Here is an 18,071-nt window from a genome sequence, read left to right as displayed (position 1 = left end):
ACCTTACATGGGCGCCTATTTCCCATCTGGCTCGGATGAGTTTTTCCTCAGCTGCTGTTTGTTCATTCAGGGCTGAAAGGGAGCATTTAATCAAAGCCCCTCGGGGTTATTTTACTGATAAGGAAACATCCCAAGAGGTTGGGTCTCAAAGGTCATGAGTGAACAAGGGGCTGAGACCGGAACCCTCATCTCTCAAGGCTGCCTCCATCTCCCCCCGCCCTTGCTCCTGTCTTGTAGAACTGAAATGATTTCCCTTCCACCTCCCACTCTGCAGAGTCAATGAGAAGGAGCTGGGGGGAGTGACGTAAAACAAAGATCACCCAGAGGAAGGAAAGAAATGAGCGTTTATTAAACACCAGCCACTGGGCTCAAGGCTTTACAAATATCTCACCCGATCCCTGCAACAACCCTGTGAGGTAGAGATTAACCCCATTTTACAGATGAGGAAACTAAGGCAGGCAGGTTAAGAGGCAACTTGCCCAGAATCACAGTGAGAGGGAGATTCAAACTTGGGTTTTTCCTGACTCCAGATCCACATAAAGAACATTGTTGCACTGGGCCTTAGGGTCCAATTAACTGCAGAGGACTTCGGGATCCTTCTCCGATGATTTCCCCCCAGGGCTGGAGTTTTATCTCGGGTGCTTCTAATGATCTTACTGCATCACTGTGAGGTGCCCATTGTGTACAATCCTGGTGCCGGGACTGGGTGCCTGAGGGGAACCCCTGGTGCTTGTGTGGGGCACCGAGACTTTAGGTAACTTGCCAGGGTGGCCCAGGCAGACTGAGTCAGAGCTAGGCTGCAATAAAAGGCATTAATTCACCATAAAAATGAAAAACAGTCGCTCACGGGGCGAATATCCTTCCATTGCCTGGGACGGCATTTGCCCCTGCACAGGGGAGGAAATGCAGAGGAATGTGAGGGGGAAGGGTAACAATGAGGGGGATCACTCGGCACCTACACAGGGGATAAAGTAAAACATGAAACTTTTCAAGGTCCCATTTGAAGGGAGAAACATGTTCACATCTAAGATGAGACGAATTTGGGGTGATTTGGTGGAATCCTCTTGAAGGACCAGCAAAGGGCTTGTGCTGAAGGCGGTTCTTGGGCAGAACGAGGCCGGAGGCACAGCCAGGGCAAAGGCCCAGAGGTGGGAGTTGAAAGAAGCAACGGGGCACAGTGATTAGAGACTGAGAAATCAGGGCTTCCCTCACTGGACAAAATGACAATAAGGTGCTCACCTGTTTCCTCGTGACATGGGACTGAAATCAATCTGAATAAATTAATGGAACCCCATCCCAGAGTGCTCATCCTGGCACTTGACGTGGTACCAAAGCAGGCCCCTGGGAACATGGGTCTGTCCGGCAGCCCTGGCAAGATGCCCCAAGAAACTCGGATCCGCGCAAACTCCTCATGATCCACGGGTTCGGGGGCCACGGGTCACCAGAAGCTGGGGAAGATGAGGGTTCAGGGGTTCCAGGCAGGGGAGGATACCAAGACCTAACCCGGGCGATCCTGAGAACCTGGGCCTTCCCTTCTGCGGGGAGATCTGGGCCCAGACCATCCCCTTAGCCAGAGCAGGGGATGCTGGGACCGAGACAAGGGAGCCCGGCACAAGCTTCCCCACAGGGGGCAGGGAACGGTGACTAATTCTACAAGGAAGCCAAGGGTTCTCGAGACAATTATTCCTTCCTCTGGAGGCTGTCACAGGAGGGAGGCTGGGCCCCCTTCTGCTTGTCCCGAGGTTAGAGCTGCTAGAAATTACAAGGCAGCCCAAAGACCCAGGACTTCCCAGCAATTAGAGCCAGCTCACAATGGAATGGGCGGATGTGGAGGTGGTGAGCTCCCTGTCACCAGAGCCCTCCCCGCGAGGCTGGGGGAACAGTGCTCAGGGCTGGGAGGGGCCGGAGAACAAGGCCCACCCCTCCCTCCACAGAGGAGAGAACTGAAGGTCAGAGAAAGAAAGGCTGCCCCAATCAGCCATCAGAGGGGAGCCGGGCCATGGGCGCTGTCCATTGTACCGCTTCAGGAAGCAGGGGGACCAGAGCCCAGGGGCAAGAGCAGAAGGGGAGCTCTGTCCTGGGTTTCAGGTTCTCTTCCCTGGCAGCTCTGGGAGCCCCCACTCTGCTCTGGGAGCCCTCACTCTGCTCCAGGGACTGTGGGTGGGGAGGAGAGGTCTGTCCACAACTACTGAGGCTGGAGGCTGCCCTTCCCCACTGAGACTGAAGTCCCTTCTCAGAGCCTTCTGTGGAGCAAGAGGAAGGGTGCACTGGTGGTCAGCAGGGGGCGGAGGAGGCCCTGCCAGGTACCGAAGAGTCAGAGTGGAAGAGAGACAGCTGGGGGTGCAGAACAGGGGATGTCAGAGCTGGGAGGGAGCTTAGAACAGGGGATGTCAGAGCTAGGAGGGGCTTAGAACAGGGGATGTCAGGGCTGAGAGGGGGCTTAGAACAGGGGATGTCAAAGTTAGGAGGGGCTTAGAACAGGGGATGTCAAAGCTAGGAGGGAGCTTAGAACAGGGGATGTCAGAGCTAGGAGGGGCTTAGAACAGGGGATGTCAGAGCTAGGAGGGGCTTAGAACAGGGGATGTCAGAGCTAGGAGGGAGCTTAGAACAGGGGATGTCAGAGCTAGGAGGGAGCTTAGAACAGGGTTTGTCAGAGCTGGGAGGGAGCTTAGAACAGGGGATGTCAGAGCTGGGAGGGAGCTTAGAACAGGGGATGTCAGAGCTGGGAGGGAGCTTAGAACAGGGGATGTCAGAGCTGGGAGGGGCTTAGAACAGGGGATGTCAGGGCTGAGAGGGGGCTTAGAACAGGGGATGTCAAAGCTAGGAGGGGCTTAGAACAGGGGATGTCAAAGCTAGGAGGGAGCTTAGAACAGGGGATGTCAGAGCTAGGAGGGGCTTAGAACAGGGGATGTCAGAGCTAGGAGGGGCTTAGAACAGGGGATGTCAGAGCTAGGAGGGAGCTTAGAACAGGGGATGTCAGAGCTAGGAGGGAGCTTAGAACAGGGGATGTCAGAGCTAGGAGGGGCTTAGAACAGGGGATGTCAGAGCTAGGAGGGAGCTTAGAACAGGGGATGTCAGAGCTAGGAGGGGCTTAGAACAGGGGATGTCAGAGCTAGGAGGGGCTTAGAACAGGGGATGTCAGAGCCGGGAGGGAGCTTAGAACAGGGGATGTCAGGGCTGAGAGGGGGCTTAGAACAGGGGATGTCAGGGCTGAGAGGGGGCTTAGAACAGGGGATGTCAAAGCTAGGAGGGGCTTAGAACAGGGGATGTCAAAGCTAGGAGGGGCTTAGAACAGGGGATGTCAGAGCTAGGAGGGAGCTTAGAACAGGGGATGTCAGAGCTAGGAGAGAGCTTAGAACAGAGGATGTCAGAGCTAGGAGGGGCTTAGAACAGGGGATGTCAGAGCTGGGAGGGGCTTAGAACAGGGGATGTCAGAGCTGGGAGGGGCCTTAGAACAGGGGATGTCAGAACTGGGAGGAGCCTTAGAACAGGGGATGTCAGAACTGGGAGGAGCCTTAGAACAGGGGATGTCAGAGCTGGGAGGGGCCTTAGAACAGGGGATGTCAGAACTGGGAGGAGCCTTAGAACAGGGGATGTCAGAGCTGGGAGGGGCCTTAGAACAGGGGATGACAGAGCTGGGAGGGCCTTAGAACAGGGGATGTCAGAGCTGGGAGGGGCCTTAGAACAGGGGATGTCAGAGCTGGGAGGGAGCTTAGAACAGGGGATGTCAGAGCTGGGAGGGGCTTAGAACAGGGGATGTCAGAGCTGGGAGGGGCCTTAGAACAGGGGATGTCAGAGCTGGGAGGGGCCTTAGAACAGGGGATGTCAGAGCTGGGGGGGGCTTAGAACAGGGGATGTCAGAGCTAGGAGGGGCTTAGAACAGGGGATGTCAGAGCTGGGAGGGAGCTTAGAACAGGGGATGTCAGGGCTGGGGGGGGCTTAGAACAGGGGATGTCAGAGCTGGGAGGGGCCTTAGAACAGGGGATGTCAGAGCTGGGAGGGGCCTTAGAACAGGGGATGTCAGAGCTGGACAGCAATTTGGAACTGTACCCAAAGGCACATTGTGCATCCCCTTTGATTCAGCAGTGTTTCTCCTGGGCTTTTATCCCAAAGAGATCTTAGAGGGAAAGATGTTTGTGGCAGCCCTTTTTGGAGTGGCCAGAAACTGGACACCGAGGGGACGCCCATCCATTGGAGAATGGCGGGATAAATTGTGGTATATGAAGCTTGTGGAATGTTATTGCTCTGTAAGAAATGAGCAGCAGGAGGATTTCAGAGAGGCCTGGGAGACTCACAGGAGCTGCTGCTGAGTGAGAGGACCAGGAGATGACAGGACTGTGACCTGGGACTGCGATCGTTCCGAACAAATTCCTGGAACCCCGTCCCAGACAGTGGTCATCCTGTCATGACTTTAAACCCTGGCATTTGACTTTGACCTTGACAAGGTCAAATTGAGGATCAATTCTAATGGCTTTTTTCAACACTGAACTGATTCAAGGCAGTTCCACTAGACTCAGGATGGAGAGCGGTCTGCCCCCAGGGAGAGACTGTGGGACTGAGTGGGGTCCAAGCGCCGCATTTCCCCCTTTTTGCTCTTCCTTGGGCTTTTCCTTTCTCCTTCCCCTTTTGCTGTCCCTTGTCTGCTCGGGATTTTCCTTTCTCCTTCCCCCTTTCGATCTGACTTTTCTTGCGCAGTGTGACAAATAGGAAGCACGCTTAGAAGGCTGGCCCATGTCTAACCTGCCTCAGATGGCTTGCTGCCTTGGGGAGGAGGAGGGAGAGAAACCGGGAGCACGAGGGGATGTCAGAGCTGGGAGGAGCCTTAGAACAGGGGATGTCTTGGAACAGAGAATATCAGAGAATGTCGGAGTTAGAAGGAAGCTTGGAACAAGGAATATCAGAGCTGGGAGGAGCTCAGAACAGGGGAAGTCTGGGCTAGGAAGAGCTTCCATTTGATCAGGTCTAGCTCCATTTTTCAGATGAGGTAACTGAGGCTCGGAATGAGAGCCTAAGGTCCCACAGCTGGGATGGACAGATGCCCCATCTACGTATGCATCTACACGGGGGGAGCCATGAGCAGCTCCCATGTCTGCCGGTGGAGACTGGAAGCCCCAGGTCCTCCGGGGCAGCAGGTTCTCCCTCTGGCCTTGCCCTCGGCCCTGAGACAGGCTCACGATGCCCTCCACGGCTTAGCCCTGGGGAAGGAGATGCCCTCCTGCCCCCCCAGAGCCACAGCCTCAGCTGGACTCAGGGCAGAGCCTCCTGGACCAAGGACGTGGGGACAGGCGATGCTGCTGGCCCCGGGAAGCCGCTCAGCCTGGAGGCTCAGACGCCGGGGGACAAGTGACCTTTCTCATGGCATCCCAGGGAGGCGGCGGCCCCCGCCCGGCCCCGGCCATTGCCAGCTCTCCCCTGAACGGTATTCCAACATCGTCCAACATGGACCGGACGACCCCGGTTATTTGTCTCCAGGCAGTAAATAAGCTCCCGGTCCCTCGGGCAGAGAAGGCCGGAGCCAAACAGAGGGAGCCTCTGCGGGAGGCGAGCGGGGCATCGAGGCCGCCTGGACGGTGACGTGACTCCTGGAGGGGCCGGCCCTGCCTTGGCTCAGACCCCTGGGGCTCTCCCGAGGAAGGACCGGGGAGGAGCCCGGCCTGCTAGCCCGGCCCACATTTTGGAGATGGACAAACAGGCCCGGAGATGGACTGGGACCCAGCCGTCCGCTCCCTCGCTGGCGCCGCACCAGGGAGGGGACTGGCCCTGACCGGCGTGCAGTCTGAGGGGCTGGGACTGACCTGGGGGTCCGGCGCCCAGCCCAGGGCTCACCCCCCCCAGCAAGGCGGTGACTCGGCCTGTCAGTCACGGGTCCCCAGGAGGGAGCGGGGCCCTTGGGTTGTGGGGCCGTGAGTGGGAGGGCAGAGGCTGCCCCAGAAGAGCGGAGGGGCGGCCCCACTGCCGGCAGTCCGAAGCCCGGGGTCTGGCCCGGGGAAGTCCGGGTGCCGCGGGCCCCTGCACACCCGCCCGGCCCCAGCAGACCCCTCCATCAACGCGGCGCCCAGCGCGAGGCGGAAACCATCTCTCGGCACCTGTCGTAGAGAGCCCGGGCCCCCCGAAGCCCCCGGCCCCGCGGTCTCCTCTCCCGCTTCCTCTTCTTCAGCCGCTTCTCCACAGCCGTCCCTCCGGCCTGCTTCCTCCACAGCCGCCGCAGGTGCCGGGCCGGGACCACCACGGCCCCGGGCTCCTCCCTGCATCTGCGGGGAAAGAACCGGGTCAGGGGCACCGGAACCGAGTGGGAGGGGCCTAGAACAGGAGGTGTCAGAGTGGGAGGGGCCTAGAACAGGAGTTCAGAGTGGGAGGGGCCTAGAACAGGAGGTGTCAGAGTGGGAGGGGCCTAGAACAGGAGGTGTCAGAGTGGGAGGGGCCTAGAACAGGAGGTGTCAGAGTGGGAGGGGCCTAGAACAGGAGGTGTCAGAGTGGGAGGGGCCTAGAACAGGAGGTGTCAGAGTGGGAGGGGCCGAGAACAGGGAGTTCAGAGTGGGAGGGGCCTAGAACAGGAGGTGTCAGAGTGGGAGGGGCCTAGAACAGGAGGTGTCAGAGTGGGAGGGGCCGAGAACAGGGAGTTCAGAGTGGGAGGGGCTTAGAGATCCTCCTCTCCAACCTCCCCATTTCACAGAGGAGGAAGCTGAGGCCCAGAGCGGTTCGGTTCCTCTGCTAAGGTTGTATGTCTCTGCGTCTAGAACACCGAGCCTCGGAGCTGGAGGAAGCGGGCGGTTCCCAAGGTCATGGGGGTCGGAAGAGGGGCAAGGAGAGGGCGGGGCTGCTGCCCCTCCCCAGCCCTTCCGGGCACCGAGAACCAGCCGCTCTGCCCCGTGCCCGCTCACTCTGGGGGGCACGGGGCGCTCTCCCGCCACCTGCTGGCCACGGGCCTCCACCGCAGGGACAGGCGGGAGAGGTGGGGACCGCCCTGGGCCCCGGCCCAGCAGGTTCAGACTCCGACCCAGTCATGGTGCTCCCGCCCAGGCCCGGCCTTCCAGAGCGGCGCCCACTCACCCGCGGCTGGGCTCGCAGGCCTCCGGGGGTCTCAGCTCAAAGCACGTCCGAGCCAGCGCCGGCCACAGCTTGTCCTCCACCTCATTGGGGCTCCTGGTCCTCAGCACCTTCGCCAGCCTGAAGGGGCACCGTGGCCTGAGCCCTCCTGCTCCCCCTCCCCCTCCTCCTCCCCCCCACCGTTCCTCTCTCCTCCCCCCTTCCCTCCTCCTCCCCTGCCTCCCGTGCCCCTCTGGGTGACCCCCCCCACCATCCCTCCCTCCTTCCCCCCACCGTTCCTCCCTCCTCCCCCCCACCGTTCCTCCCTCCTCCCCCCTTCCCTCCTCCTCCCCTGCCTCCCGTGCCCCTCTGGGTGACCCCCCACCATCCCTCCCTCCTCCCCCCCACCGTTCCTCCCTCCTCCCCCCCCACCGTCCTGTCCTCCCTCCTCCCCCCTTCCCTCCTCCTCCCCTGCCTCCCGCGCCCCTCTGGGTGACCCCCCCACCATCCCTCCCTCCTCCCCCCTACCGTTCCTCCTCCCCTCCTGCCTCCCCGGCTCCTCACCGCCTGGTACAGTTGCAGTGGAAGAGGGTGCGCGCCCTCCAGTTGTGCAGCCGGTACTTGGTCTCCCCGGGCTCGATCTTGTGCGGGCAGAGGTCCAGCTCTCGGTAGCAGCCGCAGGGCTCGGACAAGTCTGGGGGGGAGAGTGGAGGCCTGAGGGGCCAGAGCAGGGCGAGCTGCAGGTGGGCGAGCAGGAAGCCCGAGGCAGGAGCACCGGGCACATCTAACTCCGGGGTCAGGACCTCGGCCAGAGCGGAAAGGGCCGAACTGAGGGGCTCACAGGGCCCCCGGTGCCCTGTGACCTCGGGCCGGAATTTTAACTCCCTGGGACTCAGTTTCCTTATTTGGGGAGGGGGGAGCGGAAGGTAATTGGGGGTAAGTGCCCGGGTCACTCGGCCAGGGCCTGAAGGCCCAGGAAAATAAATCCCCCTGACTCCAAGCTGGTCCCCTCTGTGCTAGGGCACCAGCCAACTGCCCGTAAGGATGCATGCTCAGAGACCCGGGCGGACGCACTCTCGCACACACTCTCACATCCCTTCCTTCCACTACCCATCCATCCTGTAGCGCAATAAATTCCAAAGATTCCTGGGGAGAAGCCCAGGGAGACAGTGCAGCAGAAGGCGCCTTGGTTCTGTAGTTCAGACGTACTGGGTTCAGATCCCGCCTCTCCTATTTGCCACCTCTGTGGCCCCCTCCCCCAGCCTCAGTTTCTCCACCTAAAATCCCAGGGTGACTTCCAGAAGGTCCCTTTTATCTCTGACTCTATTATCCCATAAAGCAGACCTCCCCCCGGGGTCAGGGCTGGGCACCCAGGAGCGTTTGCTAACATGGTTTGTTGAATCATGCTTCAATCCTACAAAGTGATAGAAATAATCCCTGAATCACAGAATCTTAGAATCTCAGAGCCAGCAGGACTTCAGAGGCATTTAGTCCAACCAAATCTGAACCAGAATTCCCTCTTTAGAATGGATCAATTAAATAAGCATTTAGTAAGTACCTGTTGTATGCCAGGTATGTGTGTAGCCCCAGGGGCACAAAGAAAAAACCATCAGTCCCTGGCCTGGGGGGAGGGGTTATCATTCTAATGGAGGAGAGGGCATGTCTGATGTGAATAACTGATAAACATTTATTATGCACTCACTGTATGCCTCCTACAGCATTAAGAACTAGGAACCGAAGGAAAGGCAAAAACTCTACCTCTGCCCTCAGGGAACCTCCTGTCTAAAGGAGGAGATAACAAGATATAAACAATATGAAGGTAATCTCAGAGGAAAAGGCACTAGCATCTGGGGAGACTGAGGGGCATGAACTGCCTTTAAAACGGCCCTCCAGAGGCAGCCCGCCCCACTTCAGGACCCCATTTTCACACTCACTCAGCTTCCCTCCACTCCCAGTCCTCAAGCAGACGCCTTCAAAGGGGAATGCAGCACATGCCAGGAGCAAGAGCTGTTATCCATTTCTGAGGTGAGTTAAGGTTTTCGAGCCCTTTACATCCATTATCCTCGAGGAGCGTCCAAAGGCTCAATGGGGGGTGGGCACTCTGGATGTTTATTGCTCCCATTTTTAGAGGAGGCTTGGGTATGGGCCTGCTATCGTCCAGGGGAACAAGTGCACTTTAGGGGCCCCATCCCTGCTCACCTTGGTAGATGTCCTTCTTGTCAATGGGGTGGAGAGTGCCCTTTGGACCTGCATCATCAGGAGCTGGGCTCTCTGGGGGTCCCTGAGCAGCTCCCTCTGCCGTACCTCCAGCTGCTTGTTTCCCTCCAGGCCTGTGGCCTCTGTCCCAAGGTCTCCCCCCAGTATGGTCCCCAGATGTTCTTGCTTGCTTTTCTGGTGTGGTCAGCATGCTGGGAACCAGGGCGGGGACAGTTGGAGACAGTGGTTGGGCGGTACTATTAACTTTCTGCGGACTGCTGGGCAGAGACGGGGAAGGATGGAAACGGGACTTGTGCCCCTTGGCTCCAACACCCAGCATTCGCTGCCTCTGTCTCTGCTGCTTCCTCTGAGAAGGCTTCACTCCAGGGCTAGGCTGGGCCTGAGTCACATTATAGCGACTCTGTTGCAGAAGTCGGGCCTGGGAAATTGGGCCATATTTCTTACACCTGGTAAGGAGAGGAAGGAGAAAGGAGAGGAAGGTCCATAGACCCCAAATGGTCATCTGATCCCTACCCCCTCTTTTAGAGTTGGAGGAAATTGAGGCCTGGGGGTCTCTGCCCTGGCTCAGACAGGCCCCTCCAGGGCTGGGAGGGCATGCAGTAAGCACTTAATAATGGCTCTTTTGGTCCTGACTAGAGAAGGAGGCTCTGGAGAGACCCAGCCCTGGAGACCATCTAGCACGAAGCAGTGTCCCAAGTCTGTCTCCTCCCCCCTCAAGTGGACATAAGAATTCTGTCCTCCTAGCCTCACAGTGTGGAGGGGAAGCCCATCTGTGGTCAAAAGTCCTGTGCAAATGAAGGATCCTACTTCCCAGACATCTTCAGGAAAACGCATTTTCTGTTCTAAGCCTCCGCTCTGACATCCCCTGTTCTAAGTCCCTCTCCCCCAGGTCTGACATCCTCTGTTCTAGGACCCCTCCCAACTCTGACATCTTCTGTTCTAAGTTCTGTCCCAGCTCTGACATCTTCTGTTCTAAGTTCCGTCCCAGCTCTGACACCTCCTGTCTGAATCCTTTCCCATCCCTGACATTCCGTTTTCTGTTCTCAATTTTATGGACTCCCATTTCTCTAGGTGCCTCTCCCAGTTCTTATGATTCTCTGGCCTCCTCCTGCTCAGAGGGCTCACCCCGGAGCTGGAGAGGATGAGCTGTACTTTCCTCCTCTCCTCCCTGGCCCCCAAGCCTCCCGACCAGCCTGGAAAAGGCTGTCAGGAGGCTGCCTTACTGGTTTGGTGCCCTTGGGGCTGGGCTGCCACCTGTGCCTGGCCTTCTCAGGCCTCAGACAACAAAGGCATATGGTAGAAGGCTCCTAGATCCATCTAATGCAGTCCCCCCCCCTCCCCCTGTTTTCCAGAGGAAGAAATCGAGGCCGGGAGAGAAATCATGGCCGGACGGCCCTGGTGGCGGAAGTAACCACCCGGCTCTCTCCAGGTTAAGGTTGCAGAGAATCATACCCAGTGGGGATCAGGCTCGGGTGGTTACTTATCATTATTGCCTCATCTTACAGGTGAGGAAATTGAAACTGGGACCGAGAATTCGCTCTCACGGCCACACGGGCCGGCAACGGGGAGTCCGGACAAAGACATGCTTCCAGGACACGACGAGGGGCTGCCTCAACCCACTCTCCTGGGCCCAAAAAAGTCCCAGGCCCGGGTCGCCCCAAGCCTCTGGCCAATAGAGCACAACAGGGGGAGGGTGTGGGGAAGGAGTCCCCGAAGGAACAACAGGGGAAGGGCCCAGGAGAGGAGGGAAAAATCTGGCAGGAGCAGTCAGACGGGAGCAGTCAGATGGAGCCCAGGCCACGTACGCGCCCACAGGCACCACGGGGCCCCAGGCCACCTACCCGCCCACAGGCACCACGGGGCCCCAGGCCACCTACCCGCCCACTGGCACCACGGGGCCCAGGCCACCTACCCGCCCACTGGCACCACGGGGCCCAGGCCACCTACCCGCCCACGGGCACCACGGGGCCCAGGCCACCTACCCGCCCACGGGCACCACGGGGCCCAGGCCACCTACCCGCCCACGGGCACCACGGGGCCCAGGCCACCTACCCGCCCCACCAGTACCACTGGATGCACGCCTCCTTCTCCTCCAGCACAAAGCAGGGGATTTCCAGCAGGTTGAAGAAGGTGGTACCCACAAAGTCTGAAATCGCATCCTGTTGCCTCTGGAGACAGCTGCGGAACCTGGCACGGGGAGCCCAGAAGTCAGTTCCTTTGCCCCATGCACAGCACTGGTGGGGGGGGGGGACGTGCAGAAGGGAGGGGGCCCTGAAAAGCGGGCTGATTTTAAAGAATCCTCACCAACCCGCCCCTGCCCCCCAGCCCTGAACCCCTCCTGAGCCTTTTTTTAAAATTTCGGAGCCATTCCTCTTTTCAGAACAATCATTTGAAAATCAAAGGAAGGCAAGTCTATGGAAATGGTTCCCGCGGAAGTTCACCGCCTTTGAAATCTCTAAGTAGAGCACTTGATTTTCCCATGAGCCCCCATTCCAACCCCCAGCTGCTGCTGCTGCTTTTTTTTTTTTTGCTAAGACAACCGAGGTTACGTGACTTGCCCAGGGTCACACAGCTGGCCGATCCCCAAGTGCAGGCGGGTAAATGGATGCTGCCCAGCTAAGATTATTCTCAGTAAATGCTGGATTTTTGACCTATTTCATCCACCTGCATCCCAGGTTCGTGGAAAAAGTTCTCCGGGAAAAGGGGTCTCCAGTTGAAAAAGTTTAAGAAGTGCATCCCAGCCCCCCTTCCATGTTCCAATTGTGGACACCGAGGTCTGGCCCAAACTTTCCCAGCACTCTCCTTTCGGGGAGGTTTTCCTGGCCCCGCTCGCTGCCGACGCAAAGTGGGCGCCCAAGCAAACCTCGCGAGCCCCGCCCCCGGGGGCTGACCCAGCGTAGGAGGCCTCCGAGGGACCCCCCCCAGCCCGAACTCCCCTCCCAGCTTCCTTCCCAGGCCTGGGAAATGAGGTCCCCGGGGAACGCGCCCCCAGGAGGAAGGATCGCTCCCTAGACGCTGCCGAGGCTGCTTCGCACCGGCCCCGCCTCCCCCACTGCCGGGCCCTCCACTCACCTGGAGTCGCAGTCACAGTGGGAGATGGTGTGGAAGCGATAGTTCCGGATCCCGTAATTGTACTGGAAGGGGGCGATGTTCTGGGCGCAGAGGTCGTGCTCGCGGCAGCACAGGTCGGGCCCCTGGAAGAGGCCTGCGGGACGGGGGGCGCTGGGCGGGCGGCCGGGGAGGCCCATCCCCCCCTGCAGGTCCGCGCCCCCTCCCACTCCTCCCCGGCCGGCCCCTCCCCCCGCGGGCGCACCCGAAGCCCTCGTTTGCCAAAGGCGCCTGCCCGACGAGTCCGAGGGGCCGCAGCTTTGGAAGCCGGGCCCTCCGCCTCCGACCCCCGCCAGCCCCGGCCCGGCCCCTCCCTGCAGAGCCCGGCTTCCTCACCCAGCTCCGAGGAGTTCCCCGCGGAGTCCCCGACGCCGCACCACAGCGTCCCCGGCATGGTCCAGCCCCTCTTGGCGCGCCGTCGGGGCTCCTGGGCCGCCCGCGCTGCGCCCTCGCGCCCGGCGCTCGGGGGGCCCCGCACGCAGGCGTCCCGCTGCTCCCGGAGCGCCCCCAGGGCTCGGCGCAGCGCGGGGCGCGGGGCGCGGGCGGAGGGGCCGGCCGGGTCCCGGGCGCACTGCTCCCGGTACGCGCGCACGGCGGCGGCCTCCTCCCACAAGGCGCACTCCAGCAGGTGCCCGCGCTCATCCCAGCGCGCGTGGACGAGCGCGGGGCCGCGGGGGCTCCGGCTCAGGAAGCTCAGCCAGCGGAGGGGGGCGCCGGGCCCTGCCCGGTGACAGAAGGTGGCGCTCCAGCCGAAGCTCGGCCCCGCCGCCCCCGGGGGCACCAGCGCGGCCCCCCAGGCCACCAGCGCCCAGAGCAGCCAGCGCCGCATCTCGCCGGCCCTCGGCCCCTCGGCCGCCGGCGCGGAAGTGCAGCGGAGCGCGGCCGAGGAACGGAGGCGCCGCGGGCTTCCCGGAGGAGGATGGAGCGTGTGGGGTGATCGCCGCTCCGAATCCGCCAGCCCCGCCGGGCCGGGGGCGCCGCTGATTGGCTCCGGCGCTTTAAAGCCACCTGGCCCCACGCCCCGCCCTGGGAGGGTCTTTCCGCCTGTCACCCGACGCGCGCGGCCCGGGATGCCGGGCGGGGCCCCTCCGCCCCCCAGCCTCAGCCGCCCCCTCCCGGCGGAGCTCTCCCGGCTTCCCTCGGCCCGGCGGCGGCGGAGCTCGGGGTCCGGGAGCGGCGGGGCTCGGGGTCCGGGAGCGGCGGGGCTCGGGGTCCGGGAGCGGCGGGGCTCGGGGTCCGGGAGCGGCGGAGCTCAGGGTCCGGGAGCGCGGCTCCCTTCGGGTGGGAAGAGGAGAGCCATGTGTGCCGGGCGATGGGCGGGGCCCAGTGCCAGGGACGGGGCTGGCACGGCTCACCTGTCACCAGCCGCTGGCCCCGGGCCAGCGAGGAAGCCGGTGATGGGGCGCGGGCCCGCGAATGTGGGGGCGGAGCCGCGAATGTGGGGGGCGGCCCGGGCCGGGCCCCCAGTCCTCAGAAGCCGCCGGGCCAGTTCTGGGAAACCCCGGGGGTTCAGCGCCGCGCTGCAGCGCCAGCTGCCCGGGGCCACACGTGTTCTGCCCTCCCCGCCCCACCCTCCCACCCGGGTCTTGGACCTAGAACCGGGGGCCGGAGCCAGAGTCGCCGCCGGGGCCCACCCTCCCGCGGCTTCCTCGGGGCCAGGCCGCGTTCCTGGGGTAGGCCCTGGGAGCTGGCCAGCACCGGGGCCCAGAGCCGCATGGGAGGGGCCCAGCTTGGGAGCCGGAGCGGCCTCCCGCACTGCAGGCTAAAGAAAGCCCCCAAGCCTTCCCCGGGATCCCGGGCAGGAGACACCTCCCCCACCCCCCACCTCCTCCACTCCCCCACCCCCCACCTCCTCCACCCCTCCACCCCCCACCTCCTCCACCCCCCCACCCCCGCTGGAGCCTCCCCCTTTGGGGAGTTAGGGAGTGGGACGGGAGCGCTCCGGCTCCGGACCAAAGGTGCCTCGGGGTGTGTGTGGGCGTGGGCGGCTGCGAGATACTGGCCGGGTTTGGGAACAGAGTCCCAAACCCAAAGAAAGCTCTGGGGTTTCTGGGACTGTGGGGGGTTCCCTTATCAACCTCAACGCGTGTTTGTGTGTGTGTGAGTGCGCGTGCAATTCAACCTACTCATTTTACAGAGGAGGAAAATCATGAGCTAGAACCATAGGCATTTCACAAACACACATGAACAGAGCGGGAAACTGAGGCCCAGATAGGGCAAGTGACTGACCTCCAGGGCCCTTTGCTCTGCGCCGCAACTCTGATTCTGATATTGCTGACTCATCCTGAACCTCATTTTCTGGCTGGAAAGCGGGGAGCACAAACGGCCACCAACCCTTTCTCGGGAGGAAAACGATTGTGGGGTTTTTGAAGAGGTCATGGGAACTGCAGCCTCCTGGAGCTGGCAGCTGTTCTCCCCTCCCCCAGCCCAAGGTCATCCTGGCAGCTGGGGGTGGGGGTGGGAGATGGGGCTGCTCCCTGAAGCTCCTGAGCCTCCCTGGGGGAGGGGAAGTCAGGCTGGTGTGCAGCCCTGAAGGGGGAGCTGGGGGAGGGCACAGGCAGGCCCTCTGTCTTCCTCTCCAGAGTCCTCGAAAGAGGTCTTTGGGGGGCCATGGCAGGCCCTCAGCTGGAGGCTCTGGGAGGAGCCTGGACCCAGGGCCAGAAAGCCTGAGTGCTGGTTCTGATTGTGCCCTCAGCTCCCAGAGGGCCCCTGGACAGGGTGGACCTCGGGAATCCTCCGCAGGAAGTCGTGGGGAAGCACCTCCTGAACCCCAACCTTCTACGGCAACCTGAGGCCACGGCTTCCAGAACCCAAGGATAAGACCTTTAAATGCTCTTCATGTCTTTGACTCAGTTTCTTCCTCTGCAAATAAGGGGGTTGGGCTTCCTGATTTCCATTATCCCTTCTCCAATTATCTGATCCTTTGATCTAGTCTGGAATATTGACTGTATTCCCTGTGTGATCTTGCAAACCATGACTCAGTTTCCTCCTCTGTAAAAAGAGATTAGCCAGAAATGAACTCAGAGGTTTTACTTTAGAGCCAAGATTCTATAAATGCTGAAAATAATTAATAATTAATAATAGCATCTGGGCTCCTGCCACTTTCTAGCTCAGAAGTCCTCCCCCTTCTTCCCCGCCTCCTTCTCCCCCTGGGCAAAACTGTAACGTTCTCTTGTCTAAAGTGCCATGTTCTCTGGGAGCAGGTTTCTTGAGGAGCTTCTGGAGGCAGCCTTCCTTTCAGTTCGGGGTAATCACCCCCAATGCAGCCAGGAATTAAAATCCAGATCCTTTATTGTGTCCTTCAAAGTCTTGTCTCTTTTCTTGGGGCCTGGTTAGCTTTAATAGAGGCCTATCCCTCTCCTTGGTTCCAAGAGCTCCCTCCGAATGTCTCCGAATCCAAAGGTTTGTCCTTCAGCCTCCGGCCAGCTTCAGACTCTTGTCCTCCCAATGTCTCCAGCCAGCACAAAGGTGGAGGTTGGAATGAATTTAGCTCTCCCTCGGAGAGTGGGCTTGTGGGCTTCTGAATCTCCCGAAGTCCGAGAGTGGGCTTGTGAACTCCATATATATACTCTCTGAAGGTGTGAACGAGTACATAAACATTAGCACGTGTTTCAAGTTCTGGCCCATAACACAAAACCTCACCCTTATCAAAAGACAAGACAGATTAAATGAGGAAGAGGGCAGGATGGAGGATGGAGGATGGGACAGAGACCTGGTCTCCTTGATGGCTGGGAGGACAGGAGAGAGGGCCAGAGAGTCCCTGAGCTTTGTCCCTCCCCTCCTCACTCCTTCCTCGATGGCCGAGGCTTCAGCTGGAGCCCCCCTCCCCCCATCAGCCTCCCTCTAGAAAGCAAGTAGAGGCCGGCCTCTCTTTCCCAGCACTTTGCTCTCTGAAACACCAAGTCAAGCCTGAGACAATGAAGAAAGATGTCAAATGGGCTGGAAGAGCATTTGGCCAGTGCCGGGGGGCCGAGGGCAGCCTGGGACGAGCCTGACCCAGGACAGAAGGAGCTTTGTATTATGAGGGGAGGAAGGGGATGTGAGGGCCAGACCCGGGCAGGGGAGAGTGAGGGTTAGGGCTCAGCCCTGCCTCTGCCCCTCAGGAATCAGAACCAGGGTCCTTGAGTGAGAGGTTTCAAAAGGAAGAAATGGTGAATTCCCCAGAGAGACCAATCAGTGACTGTGGCTCAGCCATTATCTGCGCCGACTACTCTGGTCTTGGCTGAGATTTAATTCATAGTCACCGGAGCAAATGTGTCACCAAGCAGCTCTTGGGATGTGCCCAAAGTAGGGGAGAAACAGGGCCAGGATCTGTTCGGAGGAGGATGAGATTAGGCTGGAAAGTCAAGGAGGGCTTTCTGGAGGAGGCAGTGAAAGGCCCAGTTTTCAGGTGGGCCCCAGTTCTGCCCATGAGACTGAGCCCTCACGTGGGAAGGAGTCAGGATCAGGGAGGAGAGACATGGGAGGGAAGGAAGGATGGCCAGCAGCATAGCATGATGAAAAGGGCACAAGAAGACCCGGATTCGAGTCAAATGAGCGTTCTCCATGTGACATGAGGCAAACGCCCACTGGACCTCAGTTGAACTGTCTGTAAAAATGAACTGGTTGCATTACATGGTCCTTGCAGCGTGAGGCAGAGTCTCAAGAGTCCAAAGACCTGAATCCTGACTTGTTGCCAACCTCAGTTTCCTATTCTGTAAAATGGGGAGATTGGATTTGATGGCTTTTGAGGCCCTTTTCAGCTCCAGAACCAGGAGCATGACTGGAGAAGGTAAAGACTGAGGCCTGTGGGGATCCAGAGGCAGGGCTGGGGGCTAATTAATTGTCAGGGCTTTCTGTAGACTACAGGAGAGGAAGTCGTGTGAGATCCATGTGGAAAGTCAGGTGGGAACCCAATAGCAAAGGGCTTTCAATGCCAAACAGAAAAGGGCAATTGGCAGCCGTTGAAGGTTTTCCAGCAGGGGAATGACTTGTACTTTAGAAATATCCTTGAACAGACAATTTTTAGATGAAGAAATTGAAGCTACTCATAGCCTTATGAAAAGGTGCTCCAAATAACAATTGATAAGAGAAATGCAAATTAAGACAACTCTGAGATACCACTACACACCTTTCAGATTAGCTAAAAAATGACAGGAAAAGAAAAGGACAAATATTGGAGGGGATGTGGGAAAACTGGGACGCTGATATATGGTTGGTAGAACTGTGAACAGATCCAACCATTATGGAGAGCAATCTGGAGCTATGCTCAAAAAGTTATCAAACTATGCATGCCCTTTGACCCAGAAGTGTTTCTACTGGGCCTGTATCCACAAGAGATCAGGGGGAGGGAAAAGGACCCACAAGTGCACAAATGTTTGTGAAGACCCTTTTTGTAGTGGCTAGAAACTGGAAACTGAGTGGATGCCCATCATGGAGAATGACTGAAAAAGTTATGGTATATGAATGTGATGGAATATTATTGTTCTGTAAGGAACGGCCAGCAAGAGGATTTCAGAGAGGCCTGGAGAGACTCTCAGGAAGTGATGCTGAGGGAAGTGAGCAGAACCAGGAGATCATTGTACATGGCAACAGCAAGATTATACAATTATTCTGATGGACGTGGCTCTTGTCAACAATGAGATGATTCAAACCAGTTTTAATGGTCTTGTGATGGAGAGAGCCTTCTGCACCCAGAGAGGACCACATCGTAGCATTTTCACTTTTTTTGCTTGCATTTT

General features: G+C 59.3%; 1 protein-coding gene across 1 annotated transcript; it reads right to left on the bottom strand.

Annotated features, from left to right (window-relative positions):
* Positions 1-326: 326 nt before the first annotated feature.
* On the bottom strand, positions 327-13,344 carry PLA2G3 (phospholipase A2 group III). Its single transcript, XM_074269485.1, has 7 exons — positions 12,688-13,344; positions 12,316-12,448; positions 11,296-11,430; positions 9,226-9,689; positions 7,591-7,720; positions 7,051-7,167; positions 327-6,251 (listed from the first exon to the last, which is right to left on the bottom strand). The coding sequence occupies exons 1-7, from the start codon at positions 13,178-13,180 to the stop codon at positions 6,044-6,046; spliced, it is 1,680 nt and encodes a 559-aa protein (XP_074125586.1). The 5' UTR covers positions 13,181-13,344; the 3' UTR covers positions 327-6,043.
* Between the last annotated feature and the right edge of the window lie 4,727 nt (positions 13,345-18,071).

Source organism: Sminthopsis crassicaudata, chromosome 1 (assembly GCF_048593235.1).
Source record: "Sminthopsis crassicaudata isolate SCR6 chromosome 1, ASM4859323v1, whole genome shotgun sequence".
NCBI lineage: Eukaryota > Metazoa > Chordata > Mammalia > Dasyuromorphia > Dasyuridae > Sminthopsis > Sminthopsis crassicaudata.
Note: the sequence above shows the minus strand (reverse complement) of the source record. Positions and strands in the feature narration are given on the sequence as shown.

Coding starts and splice junctions, on each gene's coding strand:
- PLA2G3 (XM_074269485.1), bottom strand. CDS start 13,180: ATGCGGCGCTGGCTGCTCTGGGCGCTGGTGGCCTGGGGGGCCGCGCTG. Junction 9,690..11,295: donor CAGTGGTACTGGTGGGGCGG/GTAGGTGGCCTG, acceptor TCTCCTTACCAG/GTGTAAGAAATATGGCCCAA. Junction 6,252..7,050: donor GCCTGCGAGCCCAGCCGCGG/GTGAGTGGGCGC, acceptor CTTTCCCCGCAG/ATGCAGGGAGGAGCCCGGGG.